Here is an 18,251-nt window from a genome sequence, read left to right as displayed (position 1 = left end):
AGCTGAATCTCTGATGTTCCTAAGAACAGGAACGCAGGCGTATATGACCATGGACACCAGCTGTGCATTAAGCCTGGCTTTAAACTATTGTGCCTCCTGAGTTTAAACTCTTAAAATCAGGTGCTACTTTCTTAAGCCAGCCGAATGAGGCAGATGCCGCAGGTCTGGATATGTTGTACCTGGCCAAAAGCTTTGTTGGGTCCAGCCACCGTGGTTCTTGGGTCATTTGAAAACTTCCTTTGAAATTCCTGCTATTCTCTGCTGTTACCACCTATGTTTCCCTTTGGACAGCTTACCCAATACTCAGCTTCCGCTTCAAGTTCTTGAGAAATGCTAAATCTCTGTAGAATTTAAATTATTCTGTGTTGTTAGGTAGCTGGAAAAAAAAAATACCTAGCTCTGGTAATAAAGATAATGAGACCTACTTTTCTCATTTGCTTTAAAACCCAACAACAACCAACCAAAGAAAACCCAAACAAAAACCCCCAACCCCAAAGAAAAAATACTCCCCCTGAAGATAGCTGCCACCACTTGTAGCAATTTTGAAACAAACAAATACCATGTAACCCCCAAGTCTGTCCCCCCCAATTCCTTGCACAATTTTTGTAACCTTTGATAGTTTTTGTCAGTTGTCATGCTTCCTTACAGTCTCTCCCCTTGTTGCTTACTGCATAATAAGGACCTTTGAAGTCTGCCTTTGATTTGGTAGCTGAAGCACCTGAAGTTGCAGAGGTTGTAACAAAACAGCTAACAGCATTTATCTGACATTCTGGGACTTCATTTTAAGTGTCCAGGGTTTCTTTGCAATGTGCCTTCGCTGTTTGCATACAGCAGACCTAAGCTTGTACTGCTAATTTGGAGAGAAGCTCCTCATGCCACCAGACCCATCAGATCAGAGCCCATCTGTGATCAGAGTCACACATGTATTGTCGTCATGCTGTTGGGTACCTTGTCCAAAAGGAGTGTGATTCAATATGCTTTAAAGTATGGTAGATATCTGGGGAGAAGAGGGTGGAGAATCTGTCTTTAAATGCCTCTACAAAATGGTGTAAAGATCAAATTATAAAGAAGTTGTGAATCAGGTGATGCTAAAGCATCAGCCATCCACCCACTGTGGATGGGTGGAGGGCTGTCGCAAACCTATGGTGCCATCCGTCTGTAAGAGCAGAAGCCTTTCCTGAGCAGAAGGACTCAATAGTGGCTGAGGCAACCAAGAAGCATTACCCCTTCAGCCCGCTTTGGGGACTGCATGAGGAACCTGTGGGGTCACAGGGAAGTAAATGGGCAAGAACAAAGTTCCCAACATCAAATGCTCTGTGCTAGGGAGGTGGGGCATCAGGGGTAAGAATTATAAGCATTTCAGAGAAAAGTCTTTGTCTCTTAGTGTGGCAGTTGTGTGATTTTGCCCTAGCTGTGAGCTTTTCGTATTTCTTCACCATGTAATGCAGCATTTTGTTAGAGATAGCTGGGCATACTGTGAATGAGGCCACAGAGCAGTGTTGCAGAGGTGCCGGAGCAACAGAGCTCCCCAGGACCCGGAGCGGTGTTGGTCTGGCAGGTGCCCAGGCTGGTTGGCCCTGTCCCTTGGCACGTTCTTGCTTGGAATCGCATCTCTGAGGTGGTGCTGCACTGCCAGGTGTGGGTGTGCTCCTACTGCCTAATCCCTGAATGCGGTTCCGTCGAAGAAATGGTTTTAAGTTGTGATTTGGTGATCTCATGGCACTCTTACTGCCCCCTGTAACAGGTCAGGCTGGCTGCTCAGAAGGAAGCTCTGTGCTGCACAGGGGAGCATGAGGAACACCAGCCATGCGAGGGGTTGCTGCCAACGTGCTTGCAGATCAGACCTCAAAGAAAAGCAAGGGACAGTAAATCAGAAAGATTGCAGTAAAACACATTCAGCTAACTTGGAGGTTGCAGCTGTATGAAAAAATTCTATCATCTAGCAGGAGATGAATTTCTAGAGACATCTGGGGTTGCCAGAACAAAAGGAGATGGTTGCTCAGTTTTGGGAAATAAATCAGTGGGCCCTCACATTTGTTGGTTTTGGTTTGGGTTTTTTTTCTCTTCATGTCCCTTCTCTGGCTTATGTGCTCTGAGTGAACAGAAGAGAGTAATTTCTGATGTAGTGGGATTGGGGTAGCACACAGACCAAGAAATTGCGTATTCTTCATGTTCTCCAGGCAGCAGAATGTGCGTGAGCCTCCTGTCACCAACAGATCTTTTAGATCCAGCTGCAGACATAACTTTTTTCCGACCCGACATGTACTTTGTTGTAGCCTTTCTTTGGGAATTAAATTAGGTAAGCTTTCCTTTTCCACAGAGACATGAAGCAAAACATGGGAGTTTTCTCATTGCTGGAGAAAAGAAGCTGCTGCTTGTAGTGGATCTTCTGATAACTGCAGTTTGACAGATCTATTACTGATGGCAGTATCTGAGGAGGGGAGAGGAAGGATGCTGCTTCAGTGGTGGCAGCACCAAGTGCAACTGTTTTGTATTCTGTTAAGTAAGGATTTAATCTCTGACAGAGAAAAGCATCCTGTTAGTTTGATTTGTTTTGATTGGCAGTGAATTCCAATCTTGTAAAAATTTAGATTAATGGATTCTTTTATCTATACTTGTGGAGAAAAAGAGTATTGAGGATTTCTTCTAGAGATATGCTGACTTGCCCAAAAGTAAAGGGAGTAATTTACAGACAGGGGCAACTGAGGATTTCGCTCTTTACACTGCAGTACGTTTGCTTCAACTTGCATATATCCTTTAAAATATTACATCAGCTTAGGTTACATTGACAGTGTTGAATTCCTGAGGCAATAGAATATATAATGTTTTGAGTCAACTTCTGAAACCAGGGCATAGTGAGCATAACCATAAATGTTGGGTTTTGCATAGTTATTTTTGTTGGCAGATTTCTCACTTTCGTTAAAAAACTAGCTCATGCAGTTATAGGGTCAGATCCCAGCCCTACATCTTCCTGTAGGCACTTCCATGGGCTCAGTCCTGACATGGCTAGAAAGAGTCTTACTGGATATGTTGCCTATTTAAATGATTGAAGGCTGTAGACATTGATTTTAATAAAGACTTCAGTATTACTCAAAACGTTCTAAAAAGTAATTTCCTAGTTACGTTTTTGAATATCATGTTGAATATTCCTAGAGATTAAAATTATATCAGGGTAGAAATCCAGGATAAAACTACTGTATGTAAATGACTGTCAAAATGCAGGGTAAGTGGGAGCTGGGGCACCTCTCAATGTAATGGCTGGATGCATTTATCTGTTAAAATAAATACTAGCTGTATTACTAGCAATATTAACTACTGGATGCTTAATGAGTTGATAACAGAAGAACGAACTATCTTTTATTACCTTAATTTTTCCCTTAGTACTCAGTGGTGTGTTTCGCTCCGGTACAGTAATTGTTGAAAAACACCTTTGATAATACTGTATAAATTAAAGCGTGGGAGTTCACACATTCCCTTTTTTAAAGTCTCATTACTCTGTTGTTTGCTTTCCAGTGGCTGTTGAGGAATTGATATTTTACCAGTTTTTTGAGAACTTACACTTTTACAAATCAAAGTAAAATAAGCTATATATTTGGCATATGCCATGAGATGTGTCCTTTGGCAATATGACTAAATAGGAGTTCTTTGGCATGACTGTCTAAATAGATTAGAATAGTTGCGAGCAGGATAGTTTGATGGACAGATATCCTCATGGTTCCTTTGATGAGGCCTTCTATGCATCAAATGCTGAATATCCTTATAATGTGTGCTATCAGAGCTGTGCAAGAGAGTGGTGACAGAAAGCCAATGTGCCTAGATGCAGTCACCATAAAGTTGTTTTGCGAAGGGGGAAACATTTTGGACCATATTTTGCTCTTTTTATCCATGAGTATAACTGAAGAGACCAGAGGGGTGGCTGGCACTCCCCTCAGTACAGGTCTCTATACCTTAGGTTTTTTTGTACCGCTCATGTAGGATAACAACAGAGAGATCTGAGACAAAGTCATTTCAGTCTGCAGAGGAATCACACGAGTTATTTCTCTTTGGTTTTCCATTTCACACATTATGTCCTTGTTTGATTGTCATGCTGAGTAAACCAGTGGTTGAGTTTTGCCTGACTTGTGTTAAAATCACCAAGTTTTGCCTAGCTTCAATCCAAGACACTAAAGCAGATCAGGCTCAATCAAAACGTGATTCTGTCCGCTTGAGAAGTTCATGAATTTTTTGTCAGAACTAACCTGTCATTTTTGCATGATGTTACAAAAATCCTGAATGCTCATAATACTTGTGTATCACATTTACTTCTGGTTAAGTTTATGTAAAAGAACTTGTGATATTCTCTAAAAGTTTCACAGTATTCTCAGTGGATTACTTTGAATACGTGAGCTTTTAAATTTTCGTGTAGTAATGTAATTAGCATGTCATGTGGATATTTTGGTGCACTTGTGCTTCCATGCGTGTTCCTGATATAAGATGATTTTCGTTGTTAAACATTTCTTTGATAAACATTTCATGCATAATGAAACACTACCGATCCTTTTGGTTCAGTATTGGTCTTTGTAATATAAGGGAAAAAATAAGAGCAAAGGTAATTGATGGAAATTTTGTTTTCTTGATTATAGATTCCTCCTTAGAAGATGTTGTTTGCTCAGGAGTTATATACAAATGCTGTGGACTTTAACGTTGCTATGGACTAACTCCCCTACCTTCTTGCTACTTGCTAAACCACCGTACAAACATGAAAAATGGTTTATGCTTCCTTGTCTGAAAGCTCTTCTATAGGTACCATATGTTGTTGAGGCCCACAACACTATACCACAAAGTAAAAAAAGAAATTCCCATTCCTTTCTGATTTTTTTAAAATCTTGATTAGCCATATAACTTAAATTCAAAGTGCAGAAAATACATTGTTTGTCGTTATCATATGTAAATGATACGAGATTGGAAGTGATACAGACTATTTTGTTTTATGTAGTATGTCTTATCTCTATGGTGCTGGATAGCCAGTTACAAAATATTGTTGTTTCCACTTCTAGCTTTTCTGAAGTTTTCAAGATTAAAAAAAAAAAAGCTTAAAGAATTAGGAAAAGATACAGAAAAGAAAAACTGGAATTAAATAAGTGGATGTAAAAAACCACACAAGCATCAAATAGTGTCAGGAAAAGGGACAGTTAAGAATTCATGGGCTTGTGTATAAAATTAGATTCTGGGTCAGTGCAAGTCAAGAGAATTTAGTCTCAATAAAATCATAGATGCAACCGAAATGACAAGACGTGGAGTAATGGTTTGTAACCCACGTCATCACATTTTGCTGCCTTGGTGTAAAGGCCAGAAAGGCCTGTATTGTGTAACAAAAAAGAGAGAACAAAAGCTAGCCTTTTAGGTGTAGAACACCTCCAAGAAAGTACTGCCTGCAAAATACTGAAGAAAGTTAATTTCTATGAGAGAAGGTGATTCTGATGATCTCCACCTTTGCTTTACCAGCAATATTCTTCATGCAATAAAGTAATGTCTGTAAACTAAAATGAATGGAGTAATATGCAGAAAGTTATATCCTTTTACAAAAGACTTTGAATGACTTCCAGATGCCACTGCCAATACAAATCACAATCAAAATGACCCTATAGCTAATGGTAGTAAATTTTCACAGAAGGGTGCCCTGAAGCAAATGGGTATTTCAGCCAATAAGTCTGATGTTTTGATCTTTCTGTATCAAGTGCTCTACTGTTGGCACATGCATTCATCTCTAAGGAACTACACTCCATTCCCGAATGTATTAAAAGAATTTAAGAAGTAGGAAAAGCAGCGTGGTGCGGTACGGATGATGAGTCAAGCTGGCAATGGCTTGGAAAGCATGGGGAAAATGAGGGTGAGACCTAGTGTATAGGATCTGGATCAGGAGCTTGTGGGGTTAACTTCATCTGTACTGGATCCAGGTGCAACACTACATGTACTTTTATGCTAAGAAGGATTTCTTCTTTCTGTATAGGCTTCAGCAGAAAGACACATGAATGCCACATTCAGAAGTAATATGATTTAATTGCTACAGGGAAGCAGTGTGCTGCAGCACTTGTACGTAAGATGGATGAGGCAGGATGTGCATCTTCTCTAATGCATGGATTGCTTCTTTGTACGGCCGCACTTGTCCCATCCAAGAAAAGGCTTTCAGGAGCACAGAACCACTGCTTCTGTTGAGGGAAGAGTTGTAAAAAGTAAGAGGAAAGTCACTTGGGCTAAACTTACCTCCATGCTGACACAGATTTTTGAAAACTGGTTTGGGCTTATCTGCACTTCCTAAGCACTGGGAAGGGCAAATTCTGTTGTGGACTGTACGCTGGGCTCCCAGCATTGCTGTTTTGTTCTGTGTCATTTCATTAAGGATCACTGCACCTGCTACTAATTGCGACGTAGGTTATTAATAATGAAAGAGTTTTCAAAATCTAATTTATTTCTCATGTTTCTGTCTGTTCAAACAATGGCTATAGATTAATCAGGTTGCTGAATCAATTTGTGAGCTATTTATTCTTTTCACTTATTAACTGTTTTAAAAATCTTCTTCCCTGTTTAAATGTTCCTTCATTGTATATTGATCTGTGTGTGGTTGGTTAAAAATAAGAAAACTGAGTTGTTCATAGGCAGATTCCAGTTGACTTTACCTTGAGGGTCTCGCTTCTTTTTATTTACAAGTGTGGTAAGTGTTGTGCAGATGTAGAAGACATAGTTTGTGCCCTCAAGAAACAGTAGAAACAAAACCATGCAAGCACTTGAGTTTCTAAGACATGAAGTACAAGAAAAATAAAGTCGGTGGTTGGTACGTAGCCTGCTACTTTCCACATGTGTTTGATTGTTGGATTAAAGATAAAAATGCGTAGTTTTGTGTGGTACTTGTGAACAAAGATTTTTAGGGGTGATCAAGATTACTCGAATGGTTCTCCAGTGTGCTGCAGTGTCTGCGCTCGAGACCTGGCAGGGCAGTGTTCTTTGTCTAAAACAACTTTAAAATCCCACTCAGACAGGATTGTCTTATACCTACTAGTATTACTGGCAACAGCTAAGAATAACTGAATGTCAGTAAAGGAAGATGCTTTCCTCTCTCTATATGTTCCGCCCCACCCCGGTTTTGTTTACTTTCTGCATTTGACAGCAGTTTGTGTCTTCTCACAATATTTTCCCTGTATTGTCAGTCAGCCTGTTTCCCTGTTGTTTCTGTGGGGATTTCCCATCTCATCAAGAGAAGAAATGTTTAAAAATGGGGAAACGCAATTTTTGTTCCACAAAAAAACCCCATCCCCGAGTCGGGGAGAAGTGATGTCCAGGGCAAGTGTGGTAACTGTTGCTGCATTAAATATATTAAAAATGCATTTAATTCGTTAAAAAGAAATGAAACAAACTGCAAGTTGACAGTGTCTGTTCTGTAAGGCTGTGAAAATAACTTTACCTGATAATGCTGTATGGTAATTGCTAATGACTAAATGATGTTTCAATCTCTTTTAGGATCAGAGTCACACGCAAGTTTCCCAGTATCGCCAGGATCACTCTCTGATTATGAGATCTATTGTCCATATGACTGACGCTGCTCATTCGGGAATTATGCCTCCTTCTCAGCTAACCACCATTAACCAGTCTCAGCTAAGTGCGCAGCTGGGGCTAAATTTAGGAGGCACTAATTTGCCACACACTTCTCCCTCCCCTCCTGCAAGTAAATCAGCCACTCCTTCCCCATCCAGCTCTATAAATGAGGAAGATGCAGATGAATCAAATAGAGTAAGTTATTCCATGCAGTGTAGTGAGTAAGCTATACATGTCTATATGCTATATTTTCATGAATGCAGCAGTAACATCTCAGCTGCAATGTGGTCATTTAAAATATAAATGTTACAGTATAGTGGAATATGATTCATTTGCTGTTTAGTGTCTTTACTTAAGAAGTTTCCATAATATCTCCATAATAATAACTGTAAGAATATTCATTATATATATTTGGTCTACTACATTCATAGTTTGTTTCAGATTTTATAGATCTGGTGAATCTCTTTACTCATCAACTTTGGACAGTTTTGTCATTTCGGTATTCTCTGGAGTCACGTAAAACATAGATGCATTTAGATAGAAATAAAATAAGCTTTCTTCTGATGGCAAGTTTAGTTAATTTACATTTTGGCTTAAATCTGTTATAAAAGGAAAATTTTGTCAAAAAAATAAAGCACAAATGTTATTCTAGCAGTGTATTTAAAGGGCCTAATTTAGACTCTTCGTGAAAGGTTTTCTCATTCAGTTAATGGAAATTGCGCATATGGAAAGATCATTGTACAGGATCCTCAAAATATCAAAGTAAAATGACTACCGTAGAGGTATATTTAGAGCCGCTTTATCCCCTTGTTGCAATAATCTGCTCATAGTTCAACAAAAGCGGGTGCGGGACACGAGGCTCACGCAGGGACCAGAGTTACCCGTGATGCTGGGTGTGCTGCTCTGGGGGTTCCCCGTCCCAGAGGCAAGAGGGGGCCGTGGGCTGGTGCCTGGCAGTGACGTGGAGCCTCCAGTGCTACCCCACAGGGGCCTGAACCTGCACGGGGAGTGCTGGAGGTGGGGGCTGGACACAGTGGGGGTTCCCTGCAGGTGGATAGAAGCTGCAGAGTTGCTACTGCTTTTTTGCCCAAAGGGTGGGCTTTTTAACCCCTGACCCACGCCTCAGTTGACAGCCTAAGTCTGGGAGTCGGGAAATGCCTCCAAGCTCTTGTCTTTTGAGCCTCTACTGCTGAAATTACATCTTAATGGAAAAAACCCATAGATTGTCTATTCAAAATGTACTATAGACTAAATCTTAATTTTTAAAAAATACGAATTAGTGTTGGGGTGCACTTTTTCAGGTCAAACTCATAGGATTTGACTCTCTGAGCCATGCTTACAAGGAGTAGTAACTATTCATGCATTTAGTTCCAGTAGATCTGATGAGATTAAGCTGAGACTAAATACTATTGGTAGGAGAAAGGCTTGCACAAAAGGACTCTCCAAAATGTTGTCTACATAGTAGCTTTATCCATATATTATTAAGCCAGACTGGCAATAACTTTTTGGAATTAATCTGACTTATTTCATGCATATATTGACTGTTCTTGTTACTACTGTTCCTTAGGCTACTGGAGAAAAAAGAGCTGCACCGGATTCTGGCAAGAAGCCCAAGACTCCAAAGAAGAAGAAAAAGAAAGATCCCAATGAGCCACAAAAGCCAGTGTCAGCATATGCCCTTTTCTTCAGGGATACACAAGCTGCAATTAAAGGGCAGAACCCGAATGCAACTTTTGGAGAGGTTTCAAAAATAGTGGCATCTATGTGGGACAGTTTAGGAGAAGAACAAAAACAGGTAAAAAATTGACGCAGGGTTGTCTCACAAGAAGTAAAATAGTAATCCTTGTAAAAAAAAGCCTCCTACCTCAGCTCTGAGTAGACCACACTACTTGCTGATGTAGACCTCTTACTCTGTAGAGCTATGCTGATTTTTGAACTTGCTGAAGAGCTGGCATTTAAAAAGCATTTTGTTATAAAAGCCAGTAGGTAGTATTAAATGGCTGTATTTGTCTTTAAATTTTAAAGGGCAGTTTGTAAAACAGCTCAGGTGATACCGTCCTGGAGTCCTGTTAAGACCATCTTTTGATGATTCCTGTTTCAAAGGTCTTGTTTCCTATTAATGAGAAGTTAGAAGAGAAAAGGGGATGGTACAGCACATTTACCATTTTCCTTTGATCTGCCTTATGAATTTGTTACAAAGCGTGTTGATTTCCAACCTTTGAAGCCAATCCTCTGTGCCTCATTACAATGTCGTGTGTGAAATGTTATCTCCAACTCAAACTTGGTACAGAATGATGAGTTGTGTTCTTCCTTGAGCGTTATTCTTCTTTCTTACACATGTAACTCCTACACATGGATTGAAGGAAGGAAAAAAAAAAAAAAATTCCTTTGAGGCTGTTTTTCTGTTGATAATTCCGTGCAGCTCCCAGTAACAGTTAATGGAAGCTGCGATGAAAGAGTAAATTCCCATATAGGACACCTTCTGGCAAGAGAAGAATGATACTTGTTTGTGAAATACATTTAGAAACTTTTAGTCTGATCTAACAGATGATGGTGAACATGATTTAGAGGTTAACTTTAAATTTGCTGATGATTAAAAATACAGATTAATTAATTTTTGCCTAACTGTTCTTAACTCAATGGGATTCTCTTATACTGGCTTTGGGGAAAGTGAATTGCCCAAGCTCTATGACTCACCTTTTCTGTACTTTGAATATTTGTTTGAAAAAAAAAATACTGCATAGGCATTTTTTGCTATTTTATACTACTGCAGATACTTCTTAGCATCTGAAATACTCAGTGTTCTGATATCCCCGTTACTTAGAGTCATTAAAATATCCTTTCCTGTGGAGGTGAAGTGTGCATAGGTAGTCTTGTCAAACAGTTGGCTGCTCTAGCAATAAGTCAACATAATTTGTGGTGCAAGTCCAGCAAGTATACCTGAAAGTCTGTAACCACCTGCAAGAATATTTAGATCTTTCAGAAAAGAGTGTTTTCAGGTTTTTTGGTCTGTATTTTTTGTTTCTTTGCAAGTGATTTTGAGAGCATTCTGGCAAAAACATCTTAATAATTGAAGTTGGTGAAACTGTGGTCTCTTTTAATAGGTTTATAAAAGAAAAACTGAAGCTGCCAAAAAAGAATACTTAAAGGCACTTGCTGCCTATAGAGCAAGCCTTGTTTCTAAGGTAAGCCTAATAATGCCTTCAGTGTAATGCAAGTTAGCCTTTGGCAATGGTGTTTAAATCTTGGGGGTGGTGGGGTGGTGTTACACAAAATAAAGGTAGAATCCTAGGATTTCAGTAACAGAGCTCCACAAGATGTTTTGCTGCTACTTGAACCCTGCTTAGTCTCTGCAGAAAAAACCTTCATCTCTCTAATGGCACAGTAATGATTACCAAACAATAACTTTGTAAATGTACGTCTTCCTTTATCTATGGAAGCAAAATAATGTACTTCACTACAAAAGTAAAATTCAGTCATGAAAAATATACTGACCTTTTGACATTAACATTTGCAAGTAATTCGCAGAGTTTTGTCTTTCCTCAAGTGCTACCTCTTGAAAGACCGACTTGCTTTGCGTGGAACTGGAGAGCAGTTATTGTATGACAAAGCTTAAGTATTTCTTGCAGGTGAGGGGAAAATTGCGTGGTGGCTCTGAATTTGGAGAGTACTTACAAATGGACTAGCTGGCAGTGAGCCACGTGGAGTATTTTAGCAGATCCTGAGTTACAATAAAACTTGCGAAGAAAACAAAGCTCTGCTCTTACTTGAGAATTTACCTTTCTAACCGCCAGCACTACACTGGTTGTAGATCTGTTGCATCTGAATACCGTAAACAGTAATATGCTTATAGACATCTAAAATATGGGTAAAAATTAATCAAGGTGGTTATTTCTCTAATAATACTTCATAAAGATCAGTTACAAAAATATCTTCAACCACAACAAAGCAACGGAAGTCATGTTATCTAACTCCTGAGAATATTTATTTGAATGTACAACTGCAGAGCATTAACAAATCACACGGAAAGTTGCTGCGTATTTTAATTAATGATTAAAAATACAACAGCAGAAATTATACATGTGCATTCTTGAAAGCTGGAAGATTTCTTCTCCTTGTGTTAAGAAGCTGTGTTTTCCTGTTGTCTCTAGGACTTCGATAATATTCTCAAAGCCTTTAGTATCACAACGCTAAGTTCAATGGTAGCTGGAATTCTAAATAACCTTTGAGGGAATTTGTTTTGTCAGTCCTAAGTTCCCATTTCAAAACCATCAGAAATCATACTTTCTCCCAAAATCCGTGGGACCTGGACTGCCGAGTAACTTGTGGGAAGACTGCGAGTGGAAATTATACTCAAAGTCCAGTATTCATCTCATCTCCTCTAACCTAAGGCATCCTTGCTGTAACTTTTTCATCCGAGGTGGTTGCTGAGGGTAGGGATGGAATAGACAGTTCTGCAGCACAATTTGCCACATTCTAAGGTAAATGTCTAAAACATGTCAATTAATTGTGCTGGAAGAGACTTTTTCTCTCCGTTGTCTTTATATAGGGATTTTAGGCAACTATTCTGCGTGTCGTGGACAATGCAGATGTGTATAAAACTATGAAAGACGAATCCTACCTTTGGTGCTTAAACATATCTAATTTAAGCATACACAATATTTTTAAATATACCCAATAGAACTATGCCCTCAGGGGCACCAGCACACCTCATTTATTTCAATAGGCCTCTTTGGGCTGGAGTTTTTCTGCAGGTATGTCTCATCAGAAACCTCCAGGACACTGGAAGTAGGCAGGATTCCGTAAGCAGGGCACCCCGCTGATGCAACTGCAGCCCTTCCAGCATATTCAGCTGGGTGCCTTGACAACGTTCCCTTAGACTTCTGTTTGTTGTCGATGCCTAGGTCTTGCTGCCTTAGATGCGAAGAACTTCAACAAGCAAATTAAAAAAGTTGTTTGAGAAGTTTTGTTGTTCATACACTATTCTTATGCCATGATAACACGTGGAGGGGGGGATATGCTTCTGCTCAGATTTGTCTCCCAAAGAACAGGGTTATTTTGAAAACATACAAATATAGAAAGTGTTGGGCCCTTTTTAGCTCTTTCAGCCACAAATGTATGTGACATCTGTGACTTTCTGGTGTTGAACAAGGGTTAGTTTTTTGTCCAAGTAAGAACTGGAGGTGCAGTGCGCAGAGACGGATGAAGAGGTGATGTAATGGATCGGTGGATCAGTGATCTTTTTCAGACTGCTGATTGATCTTTTCTGATAGAAAACAAAAGATGAAAGTGTTTCTCTGAGTAGCTGTGACTTTTATTTCTATGTAAACAGTAACAATGTTTTTTCTGTTAAAAATACAATGAATTTCTTTTCTAAACACAGGCTGCTGCAGAATCTGCTGAGGCCCAGACAATTCGTTCTGTTCAGCAAACATTGGCATCCACGAATTTGTCTTCCTCCCTTATTCTGAATACTTCTCTTTCTCAACACGCACCAGTATCGGCATCTCCTCAAACTCTTCAACAGTCCCTTCCCAGAGCAATTGCTCCAAAACCTTTAACCATGAGACTGCCGATGAATCAGATTGTAGCTTCTGTTACCATTGCACCAAACATGCCAACAAACATTGCAGCTCCATTGATAAGCTCTATGGGAACAAACATGGTGGCAACACCATCTTCATCTCAAGTCAGTCCCTCAATGCAAAGCCAGCAGCACCAGATACAGCAGCTTCAGCAGCAACAGATGCAGCAGATGCAACAGCAGCAGCTACATCAGCATCAAATGCATCAGCAAATACAACAACAAATGCAACAGCAGCATTTTCAGCACCACATGCAACAACATTTGCAGCAGCAGCAGCATCTTCAGCAGCAAATTAATCAACAGCAAATGCAACAGCAACTGCAGCACATACAGCTTCAGCAGATGCAGCAGCAGCAGATGCAGCATATGCAACACCAGTCACAGCCTTCTCCTCAGCAGCATTCTCCGGTAGCCTCTCAGATCACTTCTCCCATCCCAGCCATTGGGAGCCCTCAGCCAGCACCTCAGCAGCACCAGTCACAAATACAATCTCAGACACAGACTCAAGTATTATCGCAGGTCAGTATTTTCTGAAGATAAATGATCTTGCAGCATGGCTTTGCGTTGATGGAGGGGGTAGGGGTAAACCATATTTGGCTGAAAACTGTAAATTGTTGATGGTAGTTATGCAGGGATGCATAACAGATCAAATGATCCTCTAAAGTGTCTATTAGATAGGCAATAAAGAACTACAATGTAGCTGTGTATCATCTTTTAGCTGACTATAAATCATTTTGTTTAAAAAAAAAAAAAAAGCTGTGCTCTTTTTCATGTGATGCCTTTTTAATTTATTTAAGCTTTACCTACAATATGTGAATCAAATGGCCTAATAAATACCTGGACCTTATGACTGCAAAATGGCCTTTCAGAGTTATATGATATAACCCTTCTTTCTCTAAAAGTGAATAATGCACTTCAAGGCAGTATGAACTCATGAAGCCCTTAAAGCACAGTTGTAACTACCTGTAAGATGATGATTGGATTTCATACAATCATACTTGTATGACATGAGTTAGTTGATGGCATTTTTTGTCATGAAAAAATAGAGTAAATCACAGATTTTTGCCAAAGCTCTTAATTTTTTCTCTCCTAAATGTCTTCAGAAAAACAAATGCAAGTAACTGAACTTAAATGTTTGACCCAACCTTTCACTTCATTTCTCCAAATAAAGCTACCATAGTTTGTAAGAAAATATATATTGACATTTACCCTCTTACATTAATTCCAGTTACAGAACAAAGGTGAATATTATATTCTGTGTCGAAGTGATGAGTTTCAGATTTAATACACTGTATTTTTAAAAGGGAAATGCACTTAAATAAAACTGTTATTACAGAAAGCTAAGATGAAAAAGGCAAGAGTTTTTAATATGCTGTAAAACCAGTAGAATATTTAAATGAAACTCCACAACCGAATAATCAATGTAAATATTTTCTTTAAAAGTTGTAAGTTTTCATATCATGTGTTGTAAAGTTTTCATAAATGAGGCTTTAATGTAAACACTGGTTAACATGAATTATTAATTGCTACATTGCTTATTGTGTTTTTATGCTGTTTTATACTTTTTTATGAGTTATGATAGCAGCAATTAAGTTGTTTGTATTTTGCTTATCTAAAATAAATGCTTTTATCTTGCTATAGAATAAACACATTTCAGTAAAACTGATGAGCCATAAGTGTTTGATAGAAACCCCAGAAATATTTCCTTCTGCAAACACTTTCTTGGAAAACTTATTTAACTTTTTGGATTTTTATCAAAGATACTGAGTAAACAGGTACCAATCAGAACCAGGAGTGCGATCAGCTCTTGTATCCATCAAGATGCACTGCTGAAGAGTCACGTACAACTTCTCTGAGGTTTCTACAACTTCAGAGGGAGAAGGCAGGTGATAGAGTTACAAAGCATTCGTGGTACTCTGTGTTACATTTATCTGCAGGAACAGGATAGAGAGCCTGCCTCTCAGCAGTAGTGTTCAGAGATGCAAATAAGCACAAATTGTGCTTTTCTTTGTATCTTTGAGTTTCAGATGTAAATGCAGCTTACTGCCATGGGCTTCCCCTCTGTAAGACCCCAACTCCGACTTGGGCTGATCCTGAGTTGCCTGACTTTTATTTTATCATAAAAGTAGGGCATGATAGAGGGGGCGATGGAAGGGGCAGGTATTTCACATGAAGGACTTGGAAACATTCACCTCCAGTGTGTTGTCAGGTTATTAGTGCTGTTCATGTATTTTTACTCTGGACATAGAGGAGAAAGCCTTTATTTTCTTCTTTCCCTTCTTTGCCTGCAGTATCTGTGCCGCGAGTGCAGTCTGACCACTATCCCCAGTTGTCTTGCATGATTAATTACAGCATCTGTCCTGTCAGAAGCTATAATGAAGAGGTCTTGATAAAAATTGCAAATTACCACTGGCAACAATCTTAAACTGCTTATGATAAAATGAAAATTAAAAACAGCAAGTGTCAAACCTGAGCCGAATCCTAATCCTGTTTGAGGCGGTGTCCATGGCTACCACGCTCAGACCACAACCAAAAAATAATGGAATATAGATCCCCAAAAAGTTGCAGCCAGACTTGAGGTTAGAGGTACTATACCATGTGAGTTTAATAATAATGAAGTCAGCTTTCAATATTTCATCATCCTCAGGTACTCTGTTTATTATGTACAAATATTGAACAGCAAGAGGTTCTAATTATAAATTTATAGATTTCTCGGAGCAGAAGAAATCATGTATAAATTCAAGCTTTTCATAATAGGTGTTAGTTGACAGCTACCCATGCTCCTAATAGCCTTAATATGATATCTCATAATGTCTGGGACGGAGGATGTTTATTCCAAGCGCAAGGAAGCCTGCCCGCTTTAGAAATGGCATGGCAGAGGCTGGTTGGGAGAGATTTTTGTGTGTGTCGGTTTTAGCCAATGTTACATAACAAAGGGAACCATTTTATAGTCGTTTTGAAACCTTTAGACAAATGCCTTCAGAAATAATTGCTAAACTGCATGTGACAGTAATTGTGTATTAGTTCTATAATTGTCATTTTGAAGACCTATGAAGTATCGTTGGAAAAATGTCACTAGTGATAAGAGTTAATTACAACTGAAGTCTGTTTTCAACTATTTGCAGCGAGAAGCAGGTGTTATTACACTCATTAAATGGTTTCATAAATCCTGGGTTTTATCACATTTGATTAAGAGCTGCTGAACTACTGATGGTCAATTCCAGGAAAAATAGTTTTAATTACTGCAGCTAAAAAAAATTAATCATCGAGCAGGACTGTACATTTTAAATATCAAAATTTGAATCTTGAAAAACTGGAGCATCCCCCTGCTTGCTACAAAATTATATTTTACATTACCCACAATAGCATATTGCAGAACATCTTGTGTTTCAAACTGTGCAAGTTGGTGTTCATATTCCCTGAGTCTAAGTGAGTAACTTTGCTATCGTAGGTCATAAATAAAACTGTTAATTTAAATCACTTAATATGCAATTTATACAGGAGAAATGCAGTACCCGTATGATTTCAGTGTCGTGCATGGTTTAAAGACTGTTTTCCTTCATATCATTTACAAGCACTTAACTGCTCCCTTCTTTTCCCAAGGTTTCAGACGCTTTATCACCCTGGTTAAACACATTCTACTTTCACATTAACCCAGGTTGACACATGATGAAAGAACATAAGGAGGTTTAATTTTTAGCTGACACAGGGTCATTAGTTTCTAACTTGGAGAACAAAGCCTTTAAATATCTCTCTGCAACATAATCTCAATTTTATATTATCACCTGACCATTGTGGTTTGCAGGACAGATGGATTAAATATCTCAAGTTTAACCAGAAGTCTTGCACTGACTCTTTTCAATGGGGATTGGCTATTTGAATGGCTCCTTTTCCATCTCTCACTTCATGGAGTGTTTTGCAGCACTGGACTTCATTCTAACCTTTCCCTCCCCCCTTTGTTTGGCTTTTGTTTTGCAACAGCTGTTATTATCGTTTTTGGTCAGCTGTGATTGCTGGAGGCAAAATAGGACCAGATGGTGTTTTGCTATGCATGAATGGCGAGTTAGAGGAGTTTAGATTGAATAGGCCAAGTTTGAATGGTGTCTATGCACCACCTGCCCTCTTCAGCAGCAGCATACACATCATAGGAGCATGATCTGTCTCAGACCTACTAGAATTGGATGGGAATGGAGAGGGTCTCGTTGGATTTTCTCCATATTTATTGATCTTCCATGCACTAACAGCATAATGCAGTACACAGTCAATTTGAGTTAATTGGATATGACACAGCATGTACATGTAATCTATCACTGTAGTCTCCTGGTACACTTTGGGGTTTGCTACCACAAGAACGTGCACTATTAGCCTGCATTAATAGGCTAAGTGGATGGAAGTAAAACAGGATCATTGTAGGGCTTGATTTAACGAAATACACTGTAGTTTTAAAATGATACCTTTGAAACTGCCCAAGATGCAGTTAAATATGAACATTTTGCATTTGATAGACTGGACTGAGTGTTCCGGCACAGAACAAAATATACCTCATTCCCACACTTTTCTGAGGTTTGCCAGTGAAAGTGAAATGAGCAGTTGACTAAAAGTAGGGAGCAGCGTCAGTAGTGATGAGCCGGTGCTGGTCAGCAAGGGGCCTGTGTTTATGTGGAGGAATCTACTTGGTAGCAGAAGGGGTATTCTATTAAACAAGTTCTGATTACCAGCCCCTAAAACACGGAAATGAAAATCAGTCATCCAAATTGGCTTTAGAGTAGCAAAGGGCTGCTTTGTTATCCTTAAACTGGTCATAGAGGTAGAATTTCAATATTACAGAAATTTAAGATCTGTTGTATCTTCCATTAAGGTTGACTGAAGGACATCGGGTATGGAAGAGTTGTGTCCGGACGTTATGGAATAAAATACCTGTGCTACAAATACTGAGTAAAATATATAACAATAACATATAATACATAAATTACTTGAATTGTTACAGCAATTGGATGTTTAAAAGCCTACTTACGTATGTAATTGGGGGTTGCGATCGTGCTCTGCCGAAGTTGGCAGGAGCTGCTCACTCGGTGTCTTTGTCTGTGGTGTCAGG

The 18,251-nt window shown here is 39.1% G+C and overlaps 1 protein-coding gene across 5 annotated transcripts in view; it reads left to right on the top strand.

The window, feature by feature from the left end:
• The window catches only part of TOX3 (TOX high mobility group box family member 3), a 113,920-nt gene that overhangs the window by 68,183 nt on the left and 27,486 nt on the right, over positions 1-18,251 (top strand). For 3 of the 5 annotated variants that reach the window (XM_069793653.1, XM_069793650.1, XM_069793649.1), the window contains exons 4-7: positions 7,495-7,764; positions 9,137-9,364; positions 10,674-10,754; positions 12,953-13,675. In XM_069793653.1, coding sequence (XP_069649754.1) covers positions 7,495-7,764; positions 9,137-9,364; positions 10,674-10,754; positions 12,953-13,675 — 1,302 coding nt within the window. Of the gene's footprint in view, positions 1-7,494; positions 7,765-9,136; positions 9,365-10,673; positions 10,755-12,952; positions 15,573-18,251 lie in introns of those variants that run through there. The other 2 variants (XM_069793652.1, XM_069793651.1) reach the window with 1 other exon arrangement.

Source organism: Haliaeetus albicilla, chromosome 10, assembly GCF_947461875.1.
Source record: "Haliaeetus albicilla chromosome 10, bHalAlb1.1, whole genome shotgun sequence".
NCBI classification, from domain to species: domain Eukaryota; kingdom Metazoa; phylum Chordata; class Aves; order Accipitriformes; family Accipitridae; genus Haliaeetus; species Haliaeetus albicilla.
Note: the sequence above shows the minus strand (reverse complement) of the source record. Positions and strands in the feature narration are given on the sequence as shown.